Genomic DNA, 22,622 nt, shown 5'->3' with positions numbered 1-22,622 from the left:
GTTGCCTACGATTTAATTGTTGCCAGAATAATATAGTTTATTTTGCCTTTGTTTAGCTTTCTTGTCCTTGTTTTTAGCTGTTCATCTATTTCTATCTATTGTTCTGAAAATTGTCCTCGAACAGTGTGAAACAATGGACCTTAGTCACGGACAGTGTGTACACACAAATTGGTGCTTAAACGGTGTGTGCAAACTTTTTGCGCACTGATCTGGGATTCATAAATTTTCCTATTAACAGGCATGCAGGCTATAAGATTCTGATTTACAGCCAAGCAGATGCCTTGCTGAGGAGAGCGCGTCTTCAGAAACCACAATAACATATACGTATAATAGAGGTGATGAATGGTTTATCAGATGTTTTTGATTACTAAGACAAGATTAGCTGCAGCTATGTAATTCCCTGGAATGACGTTTGAGTCATCGGACACACCGTCGTCAGTCTGTCCACCATCGGTTTCCTAGCTACAAGGACATTTCATAAGAAAACAGCAGATTGTGCTGGGAAGTGTTTCCTTTCATAGAGAAAGGTGGATGTGTGCTGATTGCAGATAGCGAGCACACGTGTGCTTATTTTGTGTGTAAACATTTCTACACATAAAATAGCAAATGAGGCCCGTTGGGAGCGACAAAACCCCCCGAGTCAGATTCCTTGCATCGTGTAAACATACTGAGCCAATAGAGCTGATTCAGATTTTTAAAAAAAATCAACAATGATTCGCTTAAGCTCAGACTGCCTTTATCTTAGTATATATATATAAGTGGTGTGTATGTGTGATTTTTGGTAATATCCCAAGAGTGCAACCAAGATAAAAGAGAAGTGGTTTCTAATTGCATCCTGTTTTTAGTCATTGGCCAAGCTGCTACACCCTTTTTTCTTGTAAGATATGACTCAGTATTCACTGGAAGTCTGAAAAATGTCTGACCTGTCTGTTTCAGTGCAGCTGTTATCTCTACTTACACAGGGTAAGGGTGCGGTTGAGGAGTTCATATTATTTTTAATCAAAAATAATAATTCCAGTTATGAGACCAACCCAGTCATAATATTGTCATTGAGTTTCCAAGGTTGTTTTGGGTATTTCATCAACCCATTCCTAGGCAGAGATGATAAGGTTCCTAAAATGTTTTCCTTCCCATTTCTTGGTTGCCTTGATTTAGGGAACAACATTTCCTAGAATGTATGCTTCAACACTATTCATTGTCTCTTCTGTTTTTTCTCAACTTCTAATAGCCCTTTTATTCTGACACTCACTAGACAGCCCACACAGTACTCTAATCATCACCAGACCAGCAGCTTTCATGGTGCACCTTCACATATTTGCATATTTTCACACTAATCATCACCAGACGTGACAGGAAGTGCATAAAGAAGTGGAACATGGTGGTGCATCAGACACAGGGTTTGCTTTGTTTAAGTACAGTGTGTAGTCTACTGGTTATGTTACCTACTGTTTCTCTAAGATTAAATTATAAAGCTATATTTGGCTGGATTTCTTAGATAAAATATCTGATGTGGATGCATGTATGAAAGATGCTGACAGATTGGAGTCAGACGCAATCCTTTAACTCTGCACAACAGACTATCTAATAGTTCTCTTAAAGATTTAATGCACTTTAATATACAGTATGTAATAGTCAGTAAGTGGATTGCAATTTTTAACAGGAACCCCCCTTGTTCTTCAGCCCATTCTACATAAACATGGATTTATGTCAACATTTCGATATTTGGTCATTTGGTTGTTGTTGTTTTTTTTTGTTTTTTTTTTTTAAATAAACAACAAAGTTTTGTCAGTCAGAATTTTGAACCTTTCTTCCGATCATAAATACAATTTTATAGCTTGTAAAGACAGGATGAGAAACTGCAAACACTTTCTACCTGCACTCTGGTCCTACTAAGTGCCACTCTCCCTCATTCACTCTGTGTCTCCCTGAAGTTATGAGTGAAAGTTACAAGGCAGAGCCTGGACTATGGGTTTTCATCTAATTTCCAATAATCAAAGTCATGGCTTTCAGCATATAAAAACCGCTTAAAACCCACTGGGTTGCTACTGGCTTGGTCTGATTCTAAGCGACCTAGCATTGTGCATCAAAATATAACATTAAATGTTTACATTTTTGTCAGTATGGACATGCTAAACACCGTTAGCCCAGTTAGAGTCTTCTTAATTCAGTGGCTCAGTTCAATATACAGAGACAATGAGCACCATGAGTTGGTTATTCCCTACCTTTAGAGTGGTACTGAAGTCTGAACGTGTGTCCAATCCTTGATTATTTATATTTGTTTAGTCTGTAAAGGTCCATCTATCAAAAGAATCAAAAGGTTTTTCATAAAATTAATCCAAGTTGTGAATATTTTCATGTGAAGTCTGTTGTCAACTGTATGCTAACTTTGTTAGTTAAACGGGCCACAGCTCTTCAGACATAAACAATATTTTCTCATCCTCCTACATAGTGTTGTTGGGTATGCTGGTTTTGTTACCTTGTTGACTAAAAAATAAAAGTGTCTCTGAGCTTTTCTTTGTATTTTATCTTTGTTTTTTGTTTTTTTTTAACCTTAGGACAGCCCCCAGAGTACAGCATGCGCTTCTAGTTTGAAAAGCCAGTGGGCTCTGTGATGTATCTTTGCTGCCACCGTACTGCAAACTTTGAAGGCATTTTTCTCCAAATGATTTCTTGGTGACAGTCATTATTTAATGTGACATATTTTGCATAATATGTTGGGGGGCAAAAACTGATATCGTTAGAAAGCTAAGAATGTCTTCTTTCCAACAGTGTCTGGGTCCGGACCCCAGATGGAGAGGGATGGCAGGTTAATAAGGGGGACGCACTTTGGTCATTTTGCTAACAATGGGGATGGTGTCCCACCTCTTGCTTGTTGATGTCCTACATCGTACCTCAGATTGCAAGAATGGACTTTTAATTGTCTTTATCTTTATCTTTACCATTGGATTTCATTACAAAAAGCCACAATAAAAAGGCTGTAAGATCAGCAGTCAGAAAGTAACCATCAAGTGTAAAGCTTCATTTCCTGGCTATGTCTAAGCTCTGTCTGTATGTCTCTATGCTCTGTAGGACATAGTGTCAGCGCTGGAGGACCGACTGAGGCCGCTGGTCCAAGCTGAGCTCTCAGTGCTTGTTGATGTCCTACATCGTCCAGAGCTACTCTTCCCTGAGAACACAGATGCTCGCAAGAAATGTGAAAGTGGAGGATTCATATCAAAGTAAGTGTGGTTTGCTCTTTGGGTTTCATTTTACCATAAACCTATGTTCTAATTAATTTACATTTTACATACAACTTAGAGGTTCAGGACTATAAGCTTCCTGCCATGAGCACACCAGAAAGCCTGATGATTTTTCAAACCACTTTGCCCATTAGTAAAGTAATTTTGACCAAAGAAAAAGAAAGAAATCAAGCAACATATTCACTGTAGTGGATACATTAGATTTCCCATCAGCCATAAACCAGAAGGGTTTTTGTGTGTTAGCAAAATTAAAGAAAACAAATGGACTAACCAACTATGCAGGAAAAACATGTAAGAAATTCTGAAAATGTAAGATGCAGTGGAAATGCACAATAGTAACAAAACATATGCAATAAATGTAAAAACATATTGTTGAGCCTAACTTAAACCACGGACATACCTTTAAATTTTGGACACCAATATGCTGTAATTTATTGTGTTTTGTTGTGTCTGATAAGAGCTCAGATTGGATTACAGGAATCTGCCTGGATGTATATAGCCGCAATCATTACAGGGATTATCCTGCTACTTATGGCTGCCATTGTGGACTACAGTGGTTTGTGAAAAAGTGTGTCAACCCTCACTACTTAATGTTAATCCTTGAGCTTTCTATAGGTCCCTGAGAGCTCAAAAACATCATCTCTGGTGTTGAGAAGTTTTCTACATGCACTCTAAATAACCTCCTACTTGGTGGTTGTCTGTAATGTCTATTTACATCCAAGACATTTAAGTGTGCTGTAAGGTCCATATAATCCAAATCTGTTGCTATGGGCTTCAAGAAGATCACTGTATGAATGAAATCAGTAATAAATTCTGATGTTCACAGGAGTTGAGGTGTACTGTGGTCAAGCTACAACCTCCATGGCTGAAAAATGCAGCCAATGTGGAAGTACAAAAAACTGCAGTTCCTCTAACGGCCACTTGAGGCTGGCTTCAGAAGCGAGTCAGTCCTCATAGCCCCATGATATAATGCCTGACGTTACAGCAGAAAGAAACATGTTTACAGCTTGGGACAGTTTTGGTCTCTAAAGCTAGTTTTTCCGTACGTGGGCTGAATTTTTATATTAGTCACCAGTTTAAATGTTATAAAGGGTCAAAGTTAGGCATGATTAAGGACATGGCCGCTTTCAGTGACAGGCGGGTGACATTCGTTGACAAGTCCCTGCCACGAAGTTGGTTAAGTATCGTAACCAGGGCGTAACTTCACATAGACAAAATCTAGGCATAAAGCTGTCATTATTTCAGTGTGTTTTCACTTCATTAAAAGTTAATTGTAACATTATGGTCCCCTAAAAGAGTCTTGTTCAGTGTTTTGTTGTATTAAAAGACCCTTTAAGGAGTCAGAAGTTTTTCCAATAAGTACATTATAGTACATTATGTTCATATGGTTTTAAGCCTGTTCTTTTGTCTTTCGCTAGCAAAAATTAGCATTAGCATTAGCATTATTGCAGTTAACCATAGCTATAAATGTACCATGCTAGCTAAAACTAAGATAGCAACAGCCAAATGCCAAACTCAAGGCTTCAAAACAGAAGTCCACAAACCAATGGGTGAGATCACAGTGGCAACATCCATTATTTTATCCAGTCTACTCACTTTTCTTTCTCTTTCTCTGACCAGACTGATCAAACACACCAAGCAGTTGCTGGAGGAGAATGAGGAGCGTCTGTGCATCAAAGTACTGCAGACACTGAGGGAAATGATGACAAAAGACCGTGGCTATGGGGAGAAGGTACAATACCCTCTGTGATCCTGTTTTTCATCATCTGCTTGTGATCATGCCCAAGATTCACCCACACATGAGATAAAAGACTTCACTGACTCAGGATACAGTGTCCCTGTCCCACTGCACCAAACTTACATAAGATCAAATAACGGTAAAGTAAACGAGGAGGCTGAGCTGTCCTTGTATGTCTTAGGTGCCTGTATAGCACACTGAACAGAAAAGATCCATACGTAAGTCATCAAGTCACTGCAAACAGGGCAGGTTATGAGTACTCGGTTTGGCAAACACGGGCACATATTTAATAAAAGATTAGTTCCCTTATTAATTTCTCCCCACTATAACATACTTATTTTAACCCAAACTACGATCTTTTCCTAACCCTAAACACATAGTTTTGGCACCTACACTTAACAAAACTGTGACTGTTTTACAACATTTGATATCTTCTAGCCTCCTGGTAGGTACAGTTTTCCTTGTCTGAAGCATTATAATTGTGGCAATAACAACTGATAATGGCCATTTAATGAGATGATAACCTAAAAAATGGGTGGGGCTTAACATCACACATGCTCCATCTCTCATTCAGCCATTTTACACAACATTCATTGGCTACTAATGAAACTAATCTTTTATTGATTGCTTCAACTTTGTCAGCTTGTTTTAACAATAGCAGTATGTCTTCCCCAGACTTTAACAACAAGGATATAACAATAATGTGGAGGGGAATGCATTCAAGAATATGGAAATGGTTGGAATGAATGGAAATACACAATAACCGTTTGTTAACAAAACCTCCACAGGGCACCTTTTAATAGGATAAATTAGCCTTCATTCATGAGTCACCCCTCAGCACATCAAGCAAAGAGGTGTATTGAATATACAAGCATACAGAATATTAACATACATTAAATACAACATACATCCTCTTATATTACCAACATGGCATGCTCTGAAGACCAATTCAAATAGAATTCAAAAGCGTATTTAGAGCTAAAGAAATATGTATTGTATTGTGGTATTATTAAAAGTAGCTGAATGTGCCTAGGAAGACAGGAGGACAGCCCTGCACTGCATCAACACATCTAACTGTAAGCAAAGGAAGAACAACTATGCTTTTAAAAGGGAACCTATTTTAGCCATTTCCAAAGCTCTGTTTTTTGGCACAAATTCAATAAAACACATGCTTACTACTCCAGAGACCTCGCTCCAGCTGCACTGACTGGAGCAGAGAGTATGAAGTTTAACGTAGCAGTGCAATAGAGTGCTGCAAGAATGAGTCCTAAAACTGTAGAATGAGTTTGCATCTTTGCACTCCTTGTTTCCTCGTCTTGAAGTCAGTGGTATTTTTTGAATGGGTTTTTGGTTAGATGCTTGATATAAGGTCTGTGGTTAACACAAGCTTAAAATACTTTTGGGTTTTATTCTACGGCATAAAATACATCAGTATCCACTCAAAAATTTTGACGCTTTTAGATGTCTTTAAAAAGGCAGCCGCTTACAAGTGGCTAAATGACAGTTAAGAAAGTCATCATGCTGACCACGGCTCAACAGCCTCGTTTTGGTGGGGACGTTGAGTCATCTGACCGTGGTGGAGTTAATTTATAGCTTTACATTAGCTTTTTACTTCTGGTGATTGCATTTACACTTCTGAAGAGATGAGAGTTATTTTCAAATGTGAAGATTATCTTGCTGAACAAAATGTGTAAGTGTCAAACATTTGTTTGCCACCAAGCTGATGACTAATACAAAATCCAATGGAAAAATCCCATTGGATTTTGGATGAGAGAACCAGGGTGACGCTAACTTCTAGGTTTGCCTACAAAAATAAAGTTTAGGCTTTATTTCAGTTTATACATGCTACAACTCCTCAGAACCCAAGCTAGTGTCTTTCTTGCCACCTGCTGATTAAGGTGAAGGGGGTTAAGTTAAGGGGGTGGTGGGGTTAAGTTATTGAACAAAGTAAGCCTCCCGTTGGAACTTGCACAGGCTCACTTAAGGTGGACTGTTAAAATGGATACTTAGATTATTTTTAGCCATGTCTGTGTCACCGCGGTGTGGGGAGTGCTACCAGCTCCAGGAGCTCTGCCTGTGCCTTGAACAAAAATCCACTGCATGATGCAAAACATGTCATTGATGTCATTGATGTTGTGTTTCCCATCATCTGATGGTTTTTGGCTGCTGCTGGATGGGAAGCTCCTGGAGCTGGCTGCACACGAGGCACCTTATACCATTCATTTGCACACACTCCCCATACTGCAGTGACACAGACATTGTTTAAAATTTTAGCAAAGTATCCCTTTAAGGAGGACCAGCTTTTATCATTGTAGTGACCATCTCAGCTGTTTCTAAACAGATAATGGAGAAATCTGTGGAAACTGAGTCTCTCCTGACAACTATTGATCCCAACTCAAAATTTATTTTGCTGGTAATTGTTATTCTGTGTTAAATTATTACAGTTGGGTTAGGATTTAATTGTTATGTGAATTTAATATTGTTTTGTATTTATTTGTATTTATATATTTAAGTATACTTTAAAGTGTTCAGGGAAAAAATATTGTTCAATTTCGTGTTTAAATTTGCCTTTGAAATTGAAAAAGCCATTCCTTTATGTCGTTGACCGTCGTTTTGTGCTTTATTTTTATTTACTTTTATTTTAAAAGTGTCGGTTCAGGCATCGTTAGGCACCAGTGACATTTTAAAAGCGTTGTTTTAACACCAGTGTCGGAAAAACCCAAACGATACCTATCTGTAGATTACAAGTGGGAAGCCTGTGAGTGGGCGACAGTATTTGTACTCATGAGTCTCTTCTAATGGCAAAGCAGATACAATAAGTACATCTCTAAAATGCAGCAACTTTTTTGTTCATCTACGTTTACTTTTACTTCCTGGTACGTAAGTTGTCTACTGTTTTAGAGACTAGAACTTCTGTATTTCATCTGTTTACACAATGACAGATGACTTTAAACATCCATACAAAGCATCTCACACTTTATTCATGGACATAAAATATTTTAGAACGTTTGCATTTAAGCCATGAAGGAACATGAGTTAATCACAGAGCATTCACAGTCCACTTCAGTCAATATGTTTTACATGTGGTTGAGTTTAAAAAAAAAGGTTTGCTGTAGAGGGTTGTGGAGGTTGAAAACATTTTTTTTTATTTTCAACCTCATGGAAAATGCTTATGTAAAGTATTCAAACCCACAGTGAATGTGAATCAAAGTACGAAGGCAGCGGGTGTTTTAACAGTTATTAACATGCTATCCTATCACATCACTTTTTTACCTAACTTGACATGCTGCGTGTTTGTAGCTCACTAATCTAGCTCTACTAACTCTCTGCTCCCTATACTCTTTCTCTTGCAGCTGATTGCCTTTGATGATGAAATGGATGTGGCTGAGGTTTATCATTTTACTTACTATCATGATGTACATTTGGTTTGTCTCCCACTAACAGCATTAGACATGCTTGTACTGCAAGTAGATGCTCGACCATCACATTCTCATCAGTGACACCTGTTGGTAGCTCAGGCTGCATCCACACTAATATGTTTTTGTTTTAAAACGCATAACTATTGCTACCATGACGCTTGGCATCAACACTACTCTGGTGTTTTGGAACCTCTTAAACTGAGACCTTTGAAAATGCTGCTGACCCCGTTTTAACTCCAGGGTTGTGTTTTAGTCTGCATGGGTGGACCGTGGACACTGAGACTTTTGAAAATGATGACGCAGGCACCCACGTTTGCGGGTATTTCTTTCCCACACAAGTCCTTTTCACAATTTGCTTTCCACCGCCTCAATCGCCTTATACTCATGGGTTACTCCCAGTTAAAGTTCCACCTTTCCGTTGGGCCAAAACAAGAAATCTCCGGTCTTACTTTTCGCTATCTTTGTAGGATTTTCTGTAACTAAGCAGGCAGCGGCAGAATAGAAAATCTGCCTCCAGTTTACCTGCATGCTCAGTGTACGTAAATGGTCATGGTCATTACTTGTTGAAATGGTGCTCAAACACTTGTGTACAGAGATCATTTTTGTTTTGAAAGTGCCATTTTAAAATGATAACGTATTAATGTGGATGTTGCCTCAGTCCATCCCTCCTTGTGTCGTGCCTGCTCCAGATCCCCATGTTAGAAATGTAGCATACTGCTAGCATGTCCAGCTCACATTATGCACATACCTGTCTGTTGTACCTGTAATGGTCGTGTACTTACTTGCTATGTTGGAGTGCACTGTTTGATTTTCTTTTAGAAAAAAACAATTTTACTGAATACATCTGGAAAATGCAGGCATACAGCATTTGAACCTATTTTAGGTGTACTGTTGTTAATCCCCTTCAACAGCTTTATGAAGTCTGTTCAGTCCCATAGCTTGCCTGTTATAACACCTATATGCAGCTAAGATTGCTCATCACAAATTACGTGGGACTTTTGGGCCCTGGAATTTCCGTAGAGGGACAGAGGGTGATTTCCTTTTTTCTTTCTTTTATTCAGAACACAACAACCTGCTGGAATTTTGTCTCTTTAAACTTCATGCTCCTGTCCCATTAAGGAGAAGTGTGTCTCAGTCATGCAATTTCATTTTTCATTATTGACTTGCCCTTAATCTTTAGTTCATAATCTTGATTATTGTTATTATTATTACTACCATTCAACATCAATGAGATGTTTCTATTTTTCTTGGTCATTCAGTCTACATGGCGCACAGCCCCCTTTTGATGGATGGTGGTGGCGGAGCATATTGTAAGCCCTTTGCCACCATTACAAGAGCAGGTGTGAGTGTATATATAGCTTGGGATAGTCCACCATTAGTTCACTCCAACAGAAAGCTCATAACACAGAGGGGCTGGACTGTGTGTGGGGCGGTGTGCATGTCATGCGCGTGCATTGCAAAAATATGTTTGTGGTCACGACCTGTAGCCTTAAGGAAGTGGATGAAACAGGTTTCTTCTTTCTGTTTGTGGTATGTCACAGGGATTATGTCATGTCATTATGTCATAGGAGGGGACCTATTCTAGACAAGTCTATTCATAGTTTTAGGAGAGTTGTTTTCGAAACATTTAGTTAAGCTATTAGTTTTCCTTTTTGTTGGCTTATTTTGTAGGGGTGATATTTTTTAAAGAACAATAATTACAACCACCAATAGATTTTGGCTTAGTTTTAGAGAGCTGTAATAACCAAAAATTGTTTTTAACACCCAGAAATTTTGTAAAAAGTGATCTGTGTGTCCACTCATCTGGACTGCTGGGGTTCTCTTTATTTAGACTTAAAGTTGGTCTACTCTACTTGACCGAAATAAATTGATTCAGAACCCCCAAAAAGGTGGCTCACAGCTCGAGCCAAAAACTAGCAGATTTTCCTTGACCTGAAGTGCAAACCATGACATCAGTAGGCGTGTCTGTAGGTTGGACAGAGAGGATGGAAAGTCAAGTGCGAAATCATCTCCTTATCATTAATAGTTGGTCCATGCATATCTTCTGGATAAAACAAATATCTGTAATAACAGAACAAAAGCTTGCTGGTGATGAATGCAATTGTCCATCTTGCTACTACTGTTTACTTCTGTGACGCATCCTTAGTTACAATAGTTCCATGGCTCAGTGCCTCAAAACTGGTGAAAACACAGGCTGCTTCGAGAGATAGCACCAAGGCTCCCTGAATCCTAAAGACTACTGGTTCAAGAAAAAGGGGCATTGTTTTTTTTTTTTTACTTTGTATCTATTGCTTTTGTTTGATTAGTTTTTCTTATTTTAAAAGTTTTTTATTTGTGTTGCTTTGCTCTCAAATCAGTTGTTTTTCATTGTAAAACTCATACTTAATTACTTTATTTAGAAATATACAGTAAAATTTGACAGAACAGTCCTAATTCAAGGTCCGCTAAGTTTTCTGCTGGAGCTTTCATGAATGATTTAGACCTCAGCCACATTATTTTGAAATGAAAACATAGATTTTGCCTAATATGTAAACACACATCTACTCCTATGTCTTTCCATAATGCTCTCTTAGCTAGCTACTACAACCCACAAACGGTGAAGTGCGGTTTTATATAACCGGTGTGGCCAGTTACTTACCCAAAGTCTTAGTGGACTGGACTTTTTACATATATTTGGCATAACAAGAGACAAATGTTCAGTTAAACCAGGGACATGGGAATAAAACCGGGAAATTTTCATTTCATGGGAACTTCAATGTTTGTACACCTTTTGGGAGCTTCTCTTGAAATAATTAAATTAGTCAAACTGAAAGTGCACGTTGTCAGAGCAGGATAATAACCAGCAGGAAAATAACACTGAAGCCTAGTCACTCAATCCAGAGTGTGGTGAGTGCAAGGGAAGTGAGCATGATGTTAGTTGGGGGGGAATGGAGAAATTGTCTGAAAGGGTCTTTCCAGAGTTGCCAGGAAGCGATCTGCTCTCAGTCTCTCTCTGTTGTGTCTCTGTCTTTATTTCCCTCCTTCCCTCCCTCCCTCCTTACACATGCCACTTGGTGCTGTAGAGATGGAAATCCCCAACTTCCACAAAAACAGGGCTGTTCTCAGAGACCAGCGCTTTGTCTCATCAACTCCTCCCATATGCATTTTAAGAATGTACACATACTCCCTCAGCCCCCCCACAGCACATGCTGTATGTCACTCATTCATGCACACACTCACGTTAACACCAGCAAACAGTGTTCTGACTGACGGCTAGCAGCATGTGTGTGGATATCATTCAGGTGGGAGACAGTCAGGCCAAAACCCCAACTTCCTTTTAGCAGGAGCAAGATAAACTGCCACGATATCTGTTATGCAACCCCAGTGTTTAGCCTGCTGCTGCTCCCTGACCTACCATCACACACCCAGCTCCCACCCACAGGCCTCGAGGAATGAGTGCAGCTGTCAGTTTCACTACTGTCTGACAGACCCCATCATACTTCGAGTTGTTGCATGCCCAGTCTGTGGGTTGGATCGCGTGTGTGTGTGGGTGTGTGTATGCAGGAGGGGTGATGAGAGAGCAGGATAAAGCACAGTGACGGTTCAGCCATTAGCAGAGGTTATCTCATTCCTCCAAAAATAGAAATGTGATAAAATGCGAGCCCGGGGAAAACAAGACATGAGCGGCCTGCCACTCTCATTGTCAGGCCTGATCATATCAGTCCTTGCACGGGTTTATGTTTTCCTTTACTTGCATGTGAGCGTCTTTATTTGTGAGACTGTGGAAGGTCAGAGAGGTCAGATGAAGACGATGTCTCGGTCTTACTGTAGTGATGTAATACGGTTTGCTGAAGACGGTGCTGGGGTTACATAAGGGACTTTTTCTATGCTAGTGTGGTGGTGGTCTTTGTGTGTGTGCTTGAATGTGTTTCTGTTGCTCTCCGTTCATCTATGTTTATCTCCTCATTATCCTGACCACACTTTTTGTTTAGCTTGAGATTTCTAGATTACTGTTTCCTTTTTTTAACTCGTGCATTTTTCAAACCACATCACTGCTGCTCCTTTGACAAATATTTGTCCATTTTACTTTCACTTTGTCAGCCTTGTCTTTCTCTCCTCTACTGTCTTGTCTAACTTTTCCAGTATGCAGCTTATCTAGCTGCCACTCCCATCACTCACTCTGCCAAACTGCCCTCAGATAGATTCTGCTTGTCCTGGTTTATCCTCCTGCCTGCCGCTGTGGGTGAAATCAGGAGACTCTGGGCTGTTGTTTTTTTCTCAGTCAACAGGGGGAGCTGCAGACGTGCCACAGCAACATGGAGCGCTGGCCCAGTTTCCTTAACTTAATGCAGCACAATTCTTGGGCACCAGCCAGCTCTCAGGAAGCAGTTACATAAGAGCCAACAATTTTCTTTCCCTTTTTTTTCTCTTACTCAGTTTTCCTGGAATTTTAAACTCTCCACTGATGTGTGACCTTCAGTGGTAATTGGCAATAAAAGTGCAGCAGAGATGTCTTTTAGGAGACAGTGGCTTTGGTGCACCTCCACTTGGGCAGGGGAGGGGGTGGCATTGGAAAGTTTGGGATTCACTTTGGGTGGTGAGTGTGCCCTTCAGCCAACATAACACCTGTTAATTGTTTGACGTTCGCCTCACTTACAGGCCAATTTCATACTATCGGCAGAGTGCTATTTAAACCGTGCTTCTGGCCTTCTTCCTGAACACTTGTTTTCTTTATCGTGAACAGCCAATTTCCTTTATAGCTTCCCAGTGAGGTGAGGTAAAGCAGTGCTCATAGTGTCTGGCTGTTGAGGAGTATGGCGAGGATCTTAGTTATGTTATTGTAAACAGAGAGATAGTGTGACTGCTGGCTGCCCATCAAAAGGTGCAACATTCCCGGAGGAATATACAGATTATTTTTGGAAGTGAGATCACCTTAACTGCCTCTGTTTCCACAAATGCCCGGGAAACTAATTGTGTTTGTTTGTCTGTGGAGGTTTAATCACACATTCTGGAGAGCAAAACAAGTGGAACTGATGGTAACAATTACGGGGTCAAGCCGTCCAGCTGATACACCTTTTTATACGCTTAAAAAGATTCCAGGCGTGCTGTTCACGGTTGTCAACACTGCGAATGAGGTCATATTGCACATATGACAGTTATCATGTTCCACCAGTGGTTAGATTTCAAACTAAATTAGAAGAAGTTAGTGCTGGTGGTGATTATAGCTTCAGTTGCATTCATGAGGCATCACCGTTTTTCTGTGGAAATCAAAGTGTTGACGTACAAGGGGGCTTGTTATGGGGAAATTCCTGTCCAGTTGCACAATGAATCAGCATAAACCAGCATGACTGGGTCACAAAGGAAGATATAGTGCATGCCCATGTTAGGTTACATGTTTGTTGTGTAGTTTCCCACATTTGCTGCCCTCTCTGCAGTGAGGTTTTGTGTTTGTGTGTGTGTGTGTATGTGTGTATAGGTTGTTGTTGTTTTTTAGCTTTCTCAATTAAATGAGTCGTTAACTTCTTCGTCGTTAACAATTTGAATGCCTTTATGCTCTGTAGGCTATTACCAAATTTTATTTTATTCTTTTGCTTCATTTTAAATTAAGTTTATGAATTTAAGAACTTGTGCAAAGTGACAAGTCACTCACTTAACCGTTAACTGATTTGACTGTTAAGTTACTCTCTTTAGACTGGTACCTTTTATTTAAGTTTCATTATTTGGGTTTTCAATTTTCATTAGATTATTTTTTAATTATTGTTATTTAATTGTTTTTCTTGCCATTGGCTGCAGCAATCAGCAACATTTTATCTTTATGATTTTACTTTTTTTTCTTTTTGACCCCTTTTTTTACTGAATTGTTGAACCTGGTTTATTGGCTTCAGATTTTTTTGAAAATGTACTGAAAATGAGTTGTTTCTATAACCCACGGCAGCTCTTGGCATATAAGCCAGCATTCACTGTTCCAGGATTAGTTGAGCTTCTTAATCAGATTTTGGAAAAACGTGACATTTGGTGATTAGGTCATACATGTTTTGTTTTTCTTACTACTGTCGTATCACTTCTATTTTTTTTTTTTGTTGTTGTTTTTTTGAGACAAACTTTTCAACAGATAATTCTTATGCGGTCTTTATAACAACAGACATGTACGCTGAGATGAATTTACATATTGGCACACAGATGACAGTGCATATTTTTGCTTTATTTGCCCTGACCTATTGTCATGTAGAGTGACAGCCAGACAACGACACTTTGCAACAAGTGGTTAACAGTGAACCACAGAATACTAAACACGCCACAGTAGCCAGAGGTCTATAGTGTGGTGAAGGTCAACACACAGTGTGTCTGCTTTCTTGCTGCACTAGGTTAATGCTGCTTATCATCCATGCTGTCCCATCAAACTAGCTCCATGAAAACACATAACACGAGACACTGAACTAAAATAATTCCCCACATACCCTAAGCAATCCATTATCACCAAGGTCTCAACTTGTTTTTGTCTGCTTCCTCTCTGCCCCCGGCTCTGTAAGTCACGCACATTTATGGTGTGCAGACGTGCATGTGACTGAGCAGTATAAAGCCAGATAGAAGCGTCAGTAAATAGCAGCTTTTAGGGACGAGAAGTTTGTTAGAGTTTTTAAGGAGGGTGCTTCTCTTCGGAGGCAACATAACTAATTCAACATCTTCAAACTCTGACTAACATCATCCTTTTATTTCCAATCAGCTGGCACCTCCACCCGAGCCTGAAGTCCCTGCTGAGGTGTGTTAAAGACCCCTATTGGCGTGCTGCCAGCTAATATGGGTCACTGCTGATCAAAGATCATCCAACTCCATCCCATTACACTTGTGTCAAACATCTCTTTATCTACATATAGATAAGAGTCACATCCCATCCCTGTGTTATATCTCCTCTTTTGAGGGCCCCCTTTGTGCATATAGCCCTTTGTGTAGCTTCAGTTATGCTACATATCGACCCTTGTTTGCAGCGCCTCCCATTTGTCCACTCATCCATTCTTCCCTTTCTCTTAGTAGGGTGCCCCTGCCCCATCATCTTACCCTCCTCCTCTTGGTCTTTGAGCAAAGTCCCGTGTCCTGACCTTCTCTCAGTGGGGTGGGTGGGTTGAAGTCATGGGTGAGGTGTTTTTCCATGCCAGATTGGTGCTTACAGTGTGTGTCAGTAGCTCACAGCTCTATTATGTAACCTGGACAGAGTTTTTTTTTTTCTTTCCTCATTGTCATGGTTTGTGTTTCTCCCCCTCCGGCAGCTTGTCATTCTCTTATGTAAATAATTTGGGCTCTTTTGCCTCTGTGACTGTAGAGTTATGAGGGAGGCACCACAGGCCAAAGATGTCAGTGTTTGATTTCCATACCAGACTGTTAAGAGTGGGCATAAATAAGCTATGAAATGAACTTTAACTAACTCTGTGTATGATGAATTAGAATGAATGTCAGTCCGTCCTTGCACGAAGCCTTGCATGACTTTGACTCAACCTCACGTCTTCCCTGAAACAACCACTTCCCTCTTAACTGCGTGATCTAATTTGCACCCAGTTTCCTGCATGCTAGTAGGGTAACTAATTTGCACTGTATTAACACCCTATTTTGTTTTCTAATTTCTTTCCCAAATTTCCTTTCCGACCCTTTCTTTATTATTTTTATTTATTTTTTTTCTTATGTTATTGCTTTCTGCTTACTCACCTCACCTTTAAGGAGCTTGATCCCAACCAGCCACAGAAGCAACTGGAGGATCAAAGGAGGGTAGGTACTGAGTTTGGTTTGCTGTGGTCTGGTGCAGGCCTCCGTCATATTGATGGGTGACAATTGACTGACTGTTAAGATGCACTGCTTCCACAGCATGGCGCTCACTCACTCCCCTGTCAGTAATACGGACGTTAACTTTGGGTGTTCATCTCTTCTTTGACGGCTTGTGATATGTTTGGCCCAGAGGAACAGTATAGGTAACTGTGCTGCACAAACTTACATCAAACCAGTATGGGGAAACACTGAATGTTGCCTTTGAACTTCACTGACTGAGGTCAGAGGGCAAAGGTCAGATACAGAGATGCAATATGCTGGGTTCTTCAGAGGTTGATATCTTATTAGGATTAGACTTCAAGCCTATGGCAAAGCTACTTTTATGGGTAATTTAGTTTTTATGCCTTGGTGCTGGAGGCATGATCTTACGCATGTGCATTCATCACTTTCTTGTGATCATAATATCTCAGGAACGCCTTGAGGGAATTCCTCAAATTTGGCACAAACGTCCATTTGAACTCAACAACACGTAGAATTTGGAAGTCGAAAGTCACTGTCGGTCACAAAAATTCAAACACTGATTATGAAACATTTTACACAAATGTCTAATATGATAAAATGATGAAGTTATGACATTTGATATCCAAAAGGTCAAAGGTCGATTTCACTGTGACATCATAACGTCCTGCAAAAACCCCTTTCTGTCCATTATTCAACACCGTATATCAGGAACAGAAGGGAAGCCATTTGTTCAGATACTGAATTGGTGACACTGATCTCAGGTGTGCACCTTGAAACTGTGCTGATTGTATAAATCTTCTGTGTTTTGGAATTTGTAGCTTCTTTGCAGCAACATCCATATTTGAGGCATTGTCCTCTGGGATGGCTACATAAGAGTCCAGACAGACATGATGTAAACTGTAACTGCAGCTCAGCTGTTCAGCAGAGGCATATGAAAGAAGGCAGTAATTCTAGTTTTAATTTGTTTTACTTTCTTTTGTTAATACACAATGTTTTTACATCTACAGTAATTTTAAAGTCTTTCTTTTATTTTATTGCCTTGAGCTTCTCCAAAGGGAATCTAAGAATTTCTTCCAAAGAGGCGTCTATGTGACCTTGTAACTTTTCACAGCCTTATAATGTGGGCTTCTTGATGTTAGACGTCAAACTATTTAGTGGGATTAAGTGTATTCTTGCATTCATTTTCTAGTCTTGCACTGCTACATTAGAATATTAAACAGTGACTTTTGGGTTCCAGCTCCATTTCTGTGACATGGTAACTCATATCGGACTTCTTCTCCTAACATCTATTTTCACCGATAGGGCGAAGCTCTGCGGCAGATCTTGGTCAACCGATACTATGGGAACGTCAAACCTGGCCAGAGGAGAGATAGCCTCACAACCTTCAGCAACGGTCCACTGTCTCCTGGAGCACAGGGAAAATCACCTACAGGTGTGTGTAACAATACAGTATCTGTGTGTCTATATGGTTATGCTCATAAAGATAAGATAAGATGATTCTGAAAATGATTTACTTTGAAAAACTGGGTCAGTGCTGCAGCAAGGTTAACACACAAAAGCACAAAAGAACTGAACCAGACACTAAAATAGTTTAGTTAAAAAATACGTATAATAAATAAATAATTATAAATAAATATTATGAATAATAAATAATGTATTATAATTAAATGCTAATGAAAAATATGAAATCTTTGAACCTTAGTCATGCCATTTAAACTTGAATTAAACTGAAAACAAAAGAAATAGCAGCTGGCCTAAACTGTTGTACTATATGGTTTCACCAGCCAGGAAACAGTGACTACATCTGCATGCACAAAATACTCCAGTTTTTGTCCTGATTCTGGAAAGACAATATACCTACTAAGCTGTTTACATGCAGCTGTGCATACTCCAATTAACGTATCCTAATAAGTTTATCGTGTCAAAAATATGGAAAAGTGGAATGGCTGTTCCTTGTCCCAGGATTTTTTTCAAAATGTTCCACCAGTGTTCGACTTGTTGGACCGTGTAAACACAGCCTCCTTCTCAAATTCCTTCACCTACCTTCTTGAAAAGGTCGGTGTCACGATATTTGCTCATTTTCAAAAACCTCTTGATATGGTCCTTCATAGTAGGTGTGTTTCTTCTTCCGACCAGAACTATGGGCTTCTTTTTTTGGGCAGCATCTCTACACCGGCCTTATAAACTGTGAGTTGATTTGTGGACAACTGTCCATGAAAACACACAGAGCTGACTGTAAACTGACAAGAGGCCAAACTGCCAATCGAGACTCCTATTATGAATGCACATGTCCAAAAAACGCTCATAAAACCTTAATTAATTAATATTAGCTAATTCCACATGTCTTAATGGGAAAATGCTACGTTGGGAATAAGGCCTAATTCAGAATTATCCAAATGAAATATGCTGTTTATATGACCTGCATCAAATTTGGAATATTGTCATATTAGTAATAATAGTGGAATATTAGTGCACATGTAAACATACCCAATCTTCCAGAATGGTGTTTTATTAAGCTTTTATTTTTCAGAATTGCTTTATGTCATCCAAGAAAATCTTTTGATCCTAATGTGGAATCTGCTAAAAGACATAAGGCACCAGAACATATAAAGATCTGGAATGATGATCTTTATGATAATCTGTGCAGATGTGGAGTGTTTTTTTAGATTATAGCATATCATGCATAAGGCATTCTCTGTTTCACTGATTAGATGTTATTTTTTAGTCAAATCTATGTGGTAGATAATCTCTTGACAATCAAATGTTGATTTACACATGAATAAATCTGTTATATTCGTGCATTTGTTAGTGAAACTTGTCCACATTGTGGTTTGAATGAGTTAGAAGTTCACAGGAAAGTGTTTACAGATTATGTGGAAGTTCCTCTCATGTCGAAAATGTCTGTCTATTAGTTACACAGGTTACAAAGTAGTCATAGTGACAGACGTCACTGACAGTTTCCGCAGGGTATGAGTTAACACAACATAACCTTTATGTGGGTCAGCATCACCCACCTGGACAATGCTATGTTATATACAGCAGTAAACATTTTAGGCTTATGTGCATTGGGTTCACAAGGACACATTTCTCCCTCAATCTTTGTTTAATCAAGACTGACATTCACAAATGTAATAGATTGTCCGTAACTGACATTTGTTCATTCCAGCGAGTCGTTCCGTGTCTCTCATCACAGCTATGACTCATCATTCATCTCTAATGCTTTAGAGCGGAGAGGAAAAAAAGGAGATCTTATTCACAGCCATAGCCTTGTACTCCTTTAAGCCCTTGGACCTCGGCTGTGCTACTGAGCATACTGGCTCTCTCCTCAGCATAACGTGGGCCGTGTTGTTGCCAGGCGACCAGAGAGCCAAGCTCTGTCTAGAATGGGATGTGTTGTTGATTCAGTGGCTCGCCCAGCCAGAGATGGCTCTGATGGGTGCTGTTATCTCACCACCGCTTCCCTGGCTGGCTGTGGTAGCCAGCAGCAGCAGCAGGAGTTAAAGTAGCTCCACGGATTACAGAGACATCTGATGTTACTTGTGCGCTATGGCTGAGTGGATAAAAAAGACACCTGTGGTTCATTCTATGCCGCGCACCTCCTTTGATTAAATGGTGTCTAATATAAATCTAATTAAAACAACCCCTGCACTTGTTGTTTAAGGATTACTTCACACCCAAAATGGTCACGTATATATCACTTACCCAACCCCTTATATGTTGAATTCATGAAGACTGAAGTCTCCACGGTGAACAAAGAGTCCAAATAATTCTTGATGAATCAGAATTAAAGGGGTTTGCATTTAACAAATGCAAAACTATATCAAAACATTTGTTTACACACTCTCAAAAAACTTGTGCAGTTTAATCCAAGTCTCAGTTATCCAGTCGTAGGCTCAGTACTTCCCAAACCCATGCATTTAAACCAAAATCTTACTATTTAAAACAATTCTGCATACGGGTAGTGCGCCTGGGCAAGCATGTGCATTGGAACTCTGCTCCTGCATTTTATTGAGTTGATGAGGCTCGCTACTCGTCCGTGTGTGAGACTGTTCATGCAAGAATGTTTAAAATAGTAACGTTTTAGTGAAAATGCACGTGTTTGAGAAGTACTGAGAGTATGAATGAAACCTGAATTATACTGCGCAAGTTGTGTGAGAGTTTGTAAACAGACATTTTGATTAGTTTTGCTGTTGTCAAATGTAGCTCCCTTTTAGTTCAATTCAGCAAGAATCTTTTCAGTATTTGGATTCTTTGTTCAACGCAGAGACATGTGAGGAAAAATGTTCTCTTCACAAGTTCAATGTAACGCTGGATGGGTAATTGATGTAAAAAAGATCATTTTTGGGATGAAGTATTCCTTTAAAGCCACTATATGTAACATTTTCATGTAATAATATCTCAGATTCAGATTACTTTATTAAATACCTGTAGGTAGATTTGTTTTGCAGTTTTTGGAGAGCAGACATCCATAGTTTTGTGAGTGAAATAATCCTGAAAACTGTTGCAGTCTGAGTTGCTTGCAGTCCTTTAATTTCCCCTTTATACCCTCACTGGATCTTGATAATCATTCCACAGCTAACTTAGCGTTAATCAAAGAAATATGTTGATTTAAAGAGGAACTACGGCCATTTTCAAAATCCTTACATGTTATCCCTTTAGTCTAAGATAGTCCAAAAATATTAGTTAACATGCACAGCTCTCTCCCGAATCCAAAAACTAACGTGCTTAAACTCAAATTGGATATGTCATATGGTATACAGTCTTGAGCTGCTCCATAGACAATAATGGTGTAAGATGTTCAAGATGATATTAAGAGCACCCAGACGAATGTTCTGACCATATTACATGTTGTGTTTCAGAGCTGAGAACACTACAATACTACAATACTATAATAATAATAATACAATACACTACAATGAAGCTGATTTTTAATGTCAAACAGAAAAGAAAGAAAACAAACATTCTGTGTCTCCACAAACATTTATTTATTGTTATTAGCAGGCTATGGCTAACAATAACACTACCTTAATTTGTTCATATTGTGGCAACACATTAGATATGACTATAGAGACTATGACTATAGATTGTGACCCATGTTCTGATATGATGTAACCTGTCTGAAGTCTGAATACATCAGTGTTGTAATGTAGATGATAATCATTCACACTTCTGTGTCAGTAGTTGTCAGCTCCGGAGTTGGAGGTCGAGGGGAGCTGAGTCTGGCAGAGGTCCAGTGCCACCTGGACAAAGAAGGGGCTTCCGATCTGGTAATTGATCTCATCATGAACGCTACCAGCGACCGAATCTTCCAGGAGAGCATACTGTTGGCCATCGCTTTGCTGGAGGGTGGAAACACAGTCATCCAGGTAAAGTGCGGGTCACTGGGTTTAAGAGAACTAAGCACAAACAGCTCAGACAAGGGTGGATGTGAAGTGTTAATGAGGACCAACACTCACATGTCCAACCCGCAATTAAATGGGGCTACTAAAAGCATTCTCTACAACGAGGCATGAGCAGAATCTTAACACGAGGATGTTATCTCCGGGCTTCAAAGCCGTGGCGTGAAGAATTTAAATTATTCCCCTGGAGGTCCATTGCTGTCAGGAGAGACAAACGAAGTGACCAAGGATGCTTTCAAATGGGAAAAGAAAAGAGATTAAGTTGTCAGTGTAGCAACCTGGGCACATTTTAAAAGCAAGACTTCAGAGTCGTGTCCAGAAAGACTCCTGACATGTTTGAACTTATTGACATTTTGAATTGTGAAAAAAAAAAAGAAAGAAGGGAAAGTGAGTTTGGGCAACGTAGAGGAGAAAGGGAAGTCAGAAAGGAAGAGGAACAGTAGTCTACTGGGAGAGGTCAAAGCTGTACAGCCAAACACGTCATAGCCTCCCCACAGCCAGCCGGGGGTTGCTAAGGCAACGCTAACTCTTTGCGAAGCTCACAGCAAGCAGGTTGAGAGGAGAGAGAGCTGCTGTGTTTGCAACTGCTTTATTTCAGCTTTGCAGGGTGATATGTGTGTGTGTGTGTGTGTGTGTGTGTGTGTGTACGTACAAGCAGACTTGTATGTCCTCGTGCATGGAGTAGAATATGTGCATGCATGTATTTCTGACCAAGTGTGTGAGGGCGTGTGCTGCTTGTAAGCCGTCTATCAGTGTATTCTGGTTTTGTGGTTTGCGTGTGTGTGTGTGCTCCTTTGTGTTCTCTTGCATAAACAGGCCTGTTGCATAATAGGCTCCTATTTGCATGGTGTTGCTACGAGTGGGTGGGAATCTTTGGGAATCCTATTGATCAATCCGATTCTGATTCTCACTGTCAGGATTGAATAAATAGAAAGGGGTGCACTATTTTCAGACTCTTCCTTCACTGAACAGTGATATGAAACATAACTTGCAGGTAAGCTAACTTAGTGATAAAGGTCCCTTTATAATGACAAGGGAAAATACGAAGAAAAGTGTGGTCATGCAGGTTTTA

General features: G+C 39.7%; 1 protein-coding gene across 15 annotated transcripts in view; it reads left to right on the top strand.

Annotated features, from left to right (window-relative positions):
* Positions 1–22,622, top strand: part of itpr1b (inositol 1,4,5-trisphosphate receptor, type 1b) — a 127,679-nt gene that overhangs the window by 53,641 nt on the left and 51,416 nt on the right. For 4 of the 15 annotated variants that reach the window (XM_033627657.2, XM_078173127.1, XM_033627653.2 and 1 more), the window contains 6 exons: positions 3,070–3,218; positions 4,860–4,971; positions 8,331–8,366; positions 16,086–16,133; positions 17,454–17,583; positions 21,330–21,517. In XM_033627657.2, coding sequence (XP_033483548.2) covers positions 3,070–3,218; positions 4,860–4,971; positions 8,331–8,366; positions 16,086–16,133; positions 17,454–17,583; positions 21,330–21,517 — 663 coding nt within the window. Of the gene's footprint in view, positions 1–3,069; positions 3,219–4,859; positions 4,972–8,330; positions 8,367–15,099; positions 15,136–16,085; positions 16,134–17,453; positions 17,584–21,329; positions 21,518–22,622 lie in introns of all 15 variants that reach the window. The other 11 variants (XM_033627654.2, XM_033627652.2, XM_033627647.2 and 8 more) reach the window with 5 other exon arrangements.

Source organism: Epinephelus lanceolatus, chromosome 1, assembly GCF_041903045.1.
Source record: "Epinephelus lanceolatus isolate andai-2023 chromosome 1, ASM4190304v1, whole genome shotgun sequence".
Lineage (NCBI taxonomy): Eukaryota > Metazoa > Chordata > Actinopteri > Perciformes > Serranidae > Epinephelus > Epinephelus lanceolatus.
This window is presented reverse-complemented; position numbering and strand designations above follow the sequence as displayed.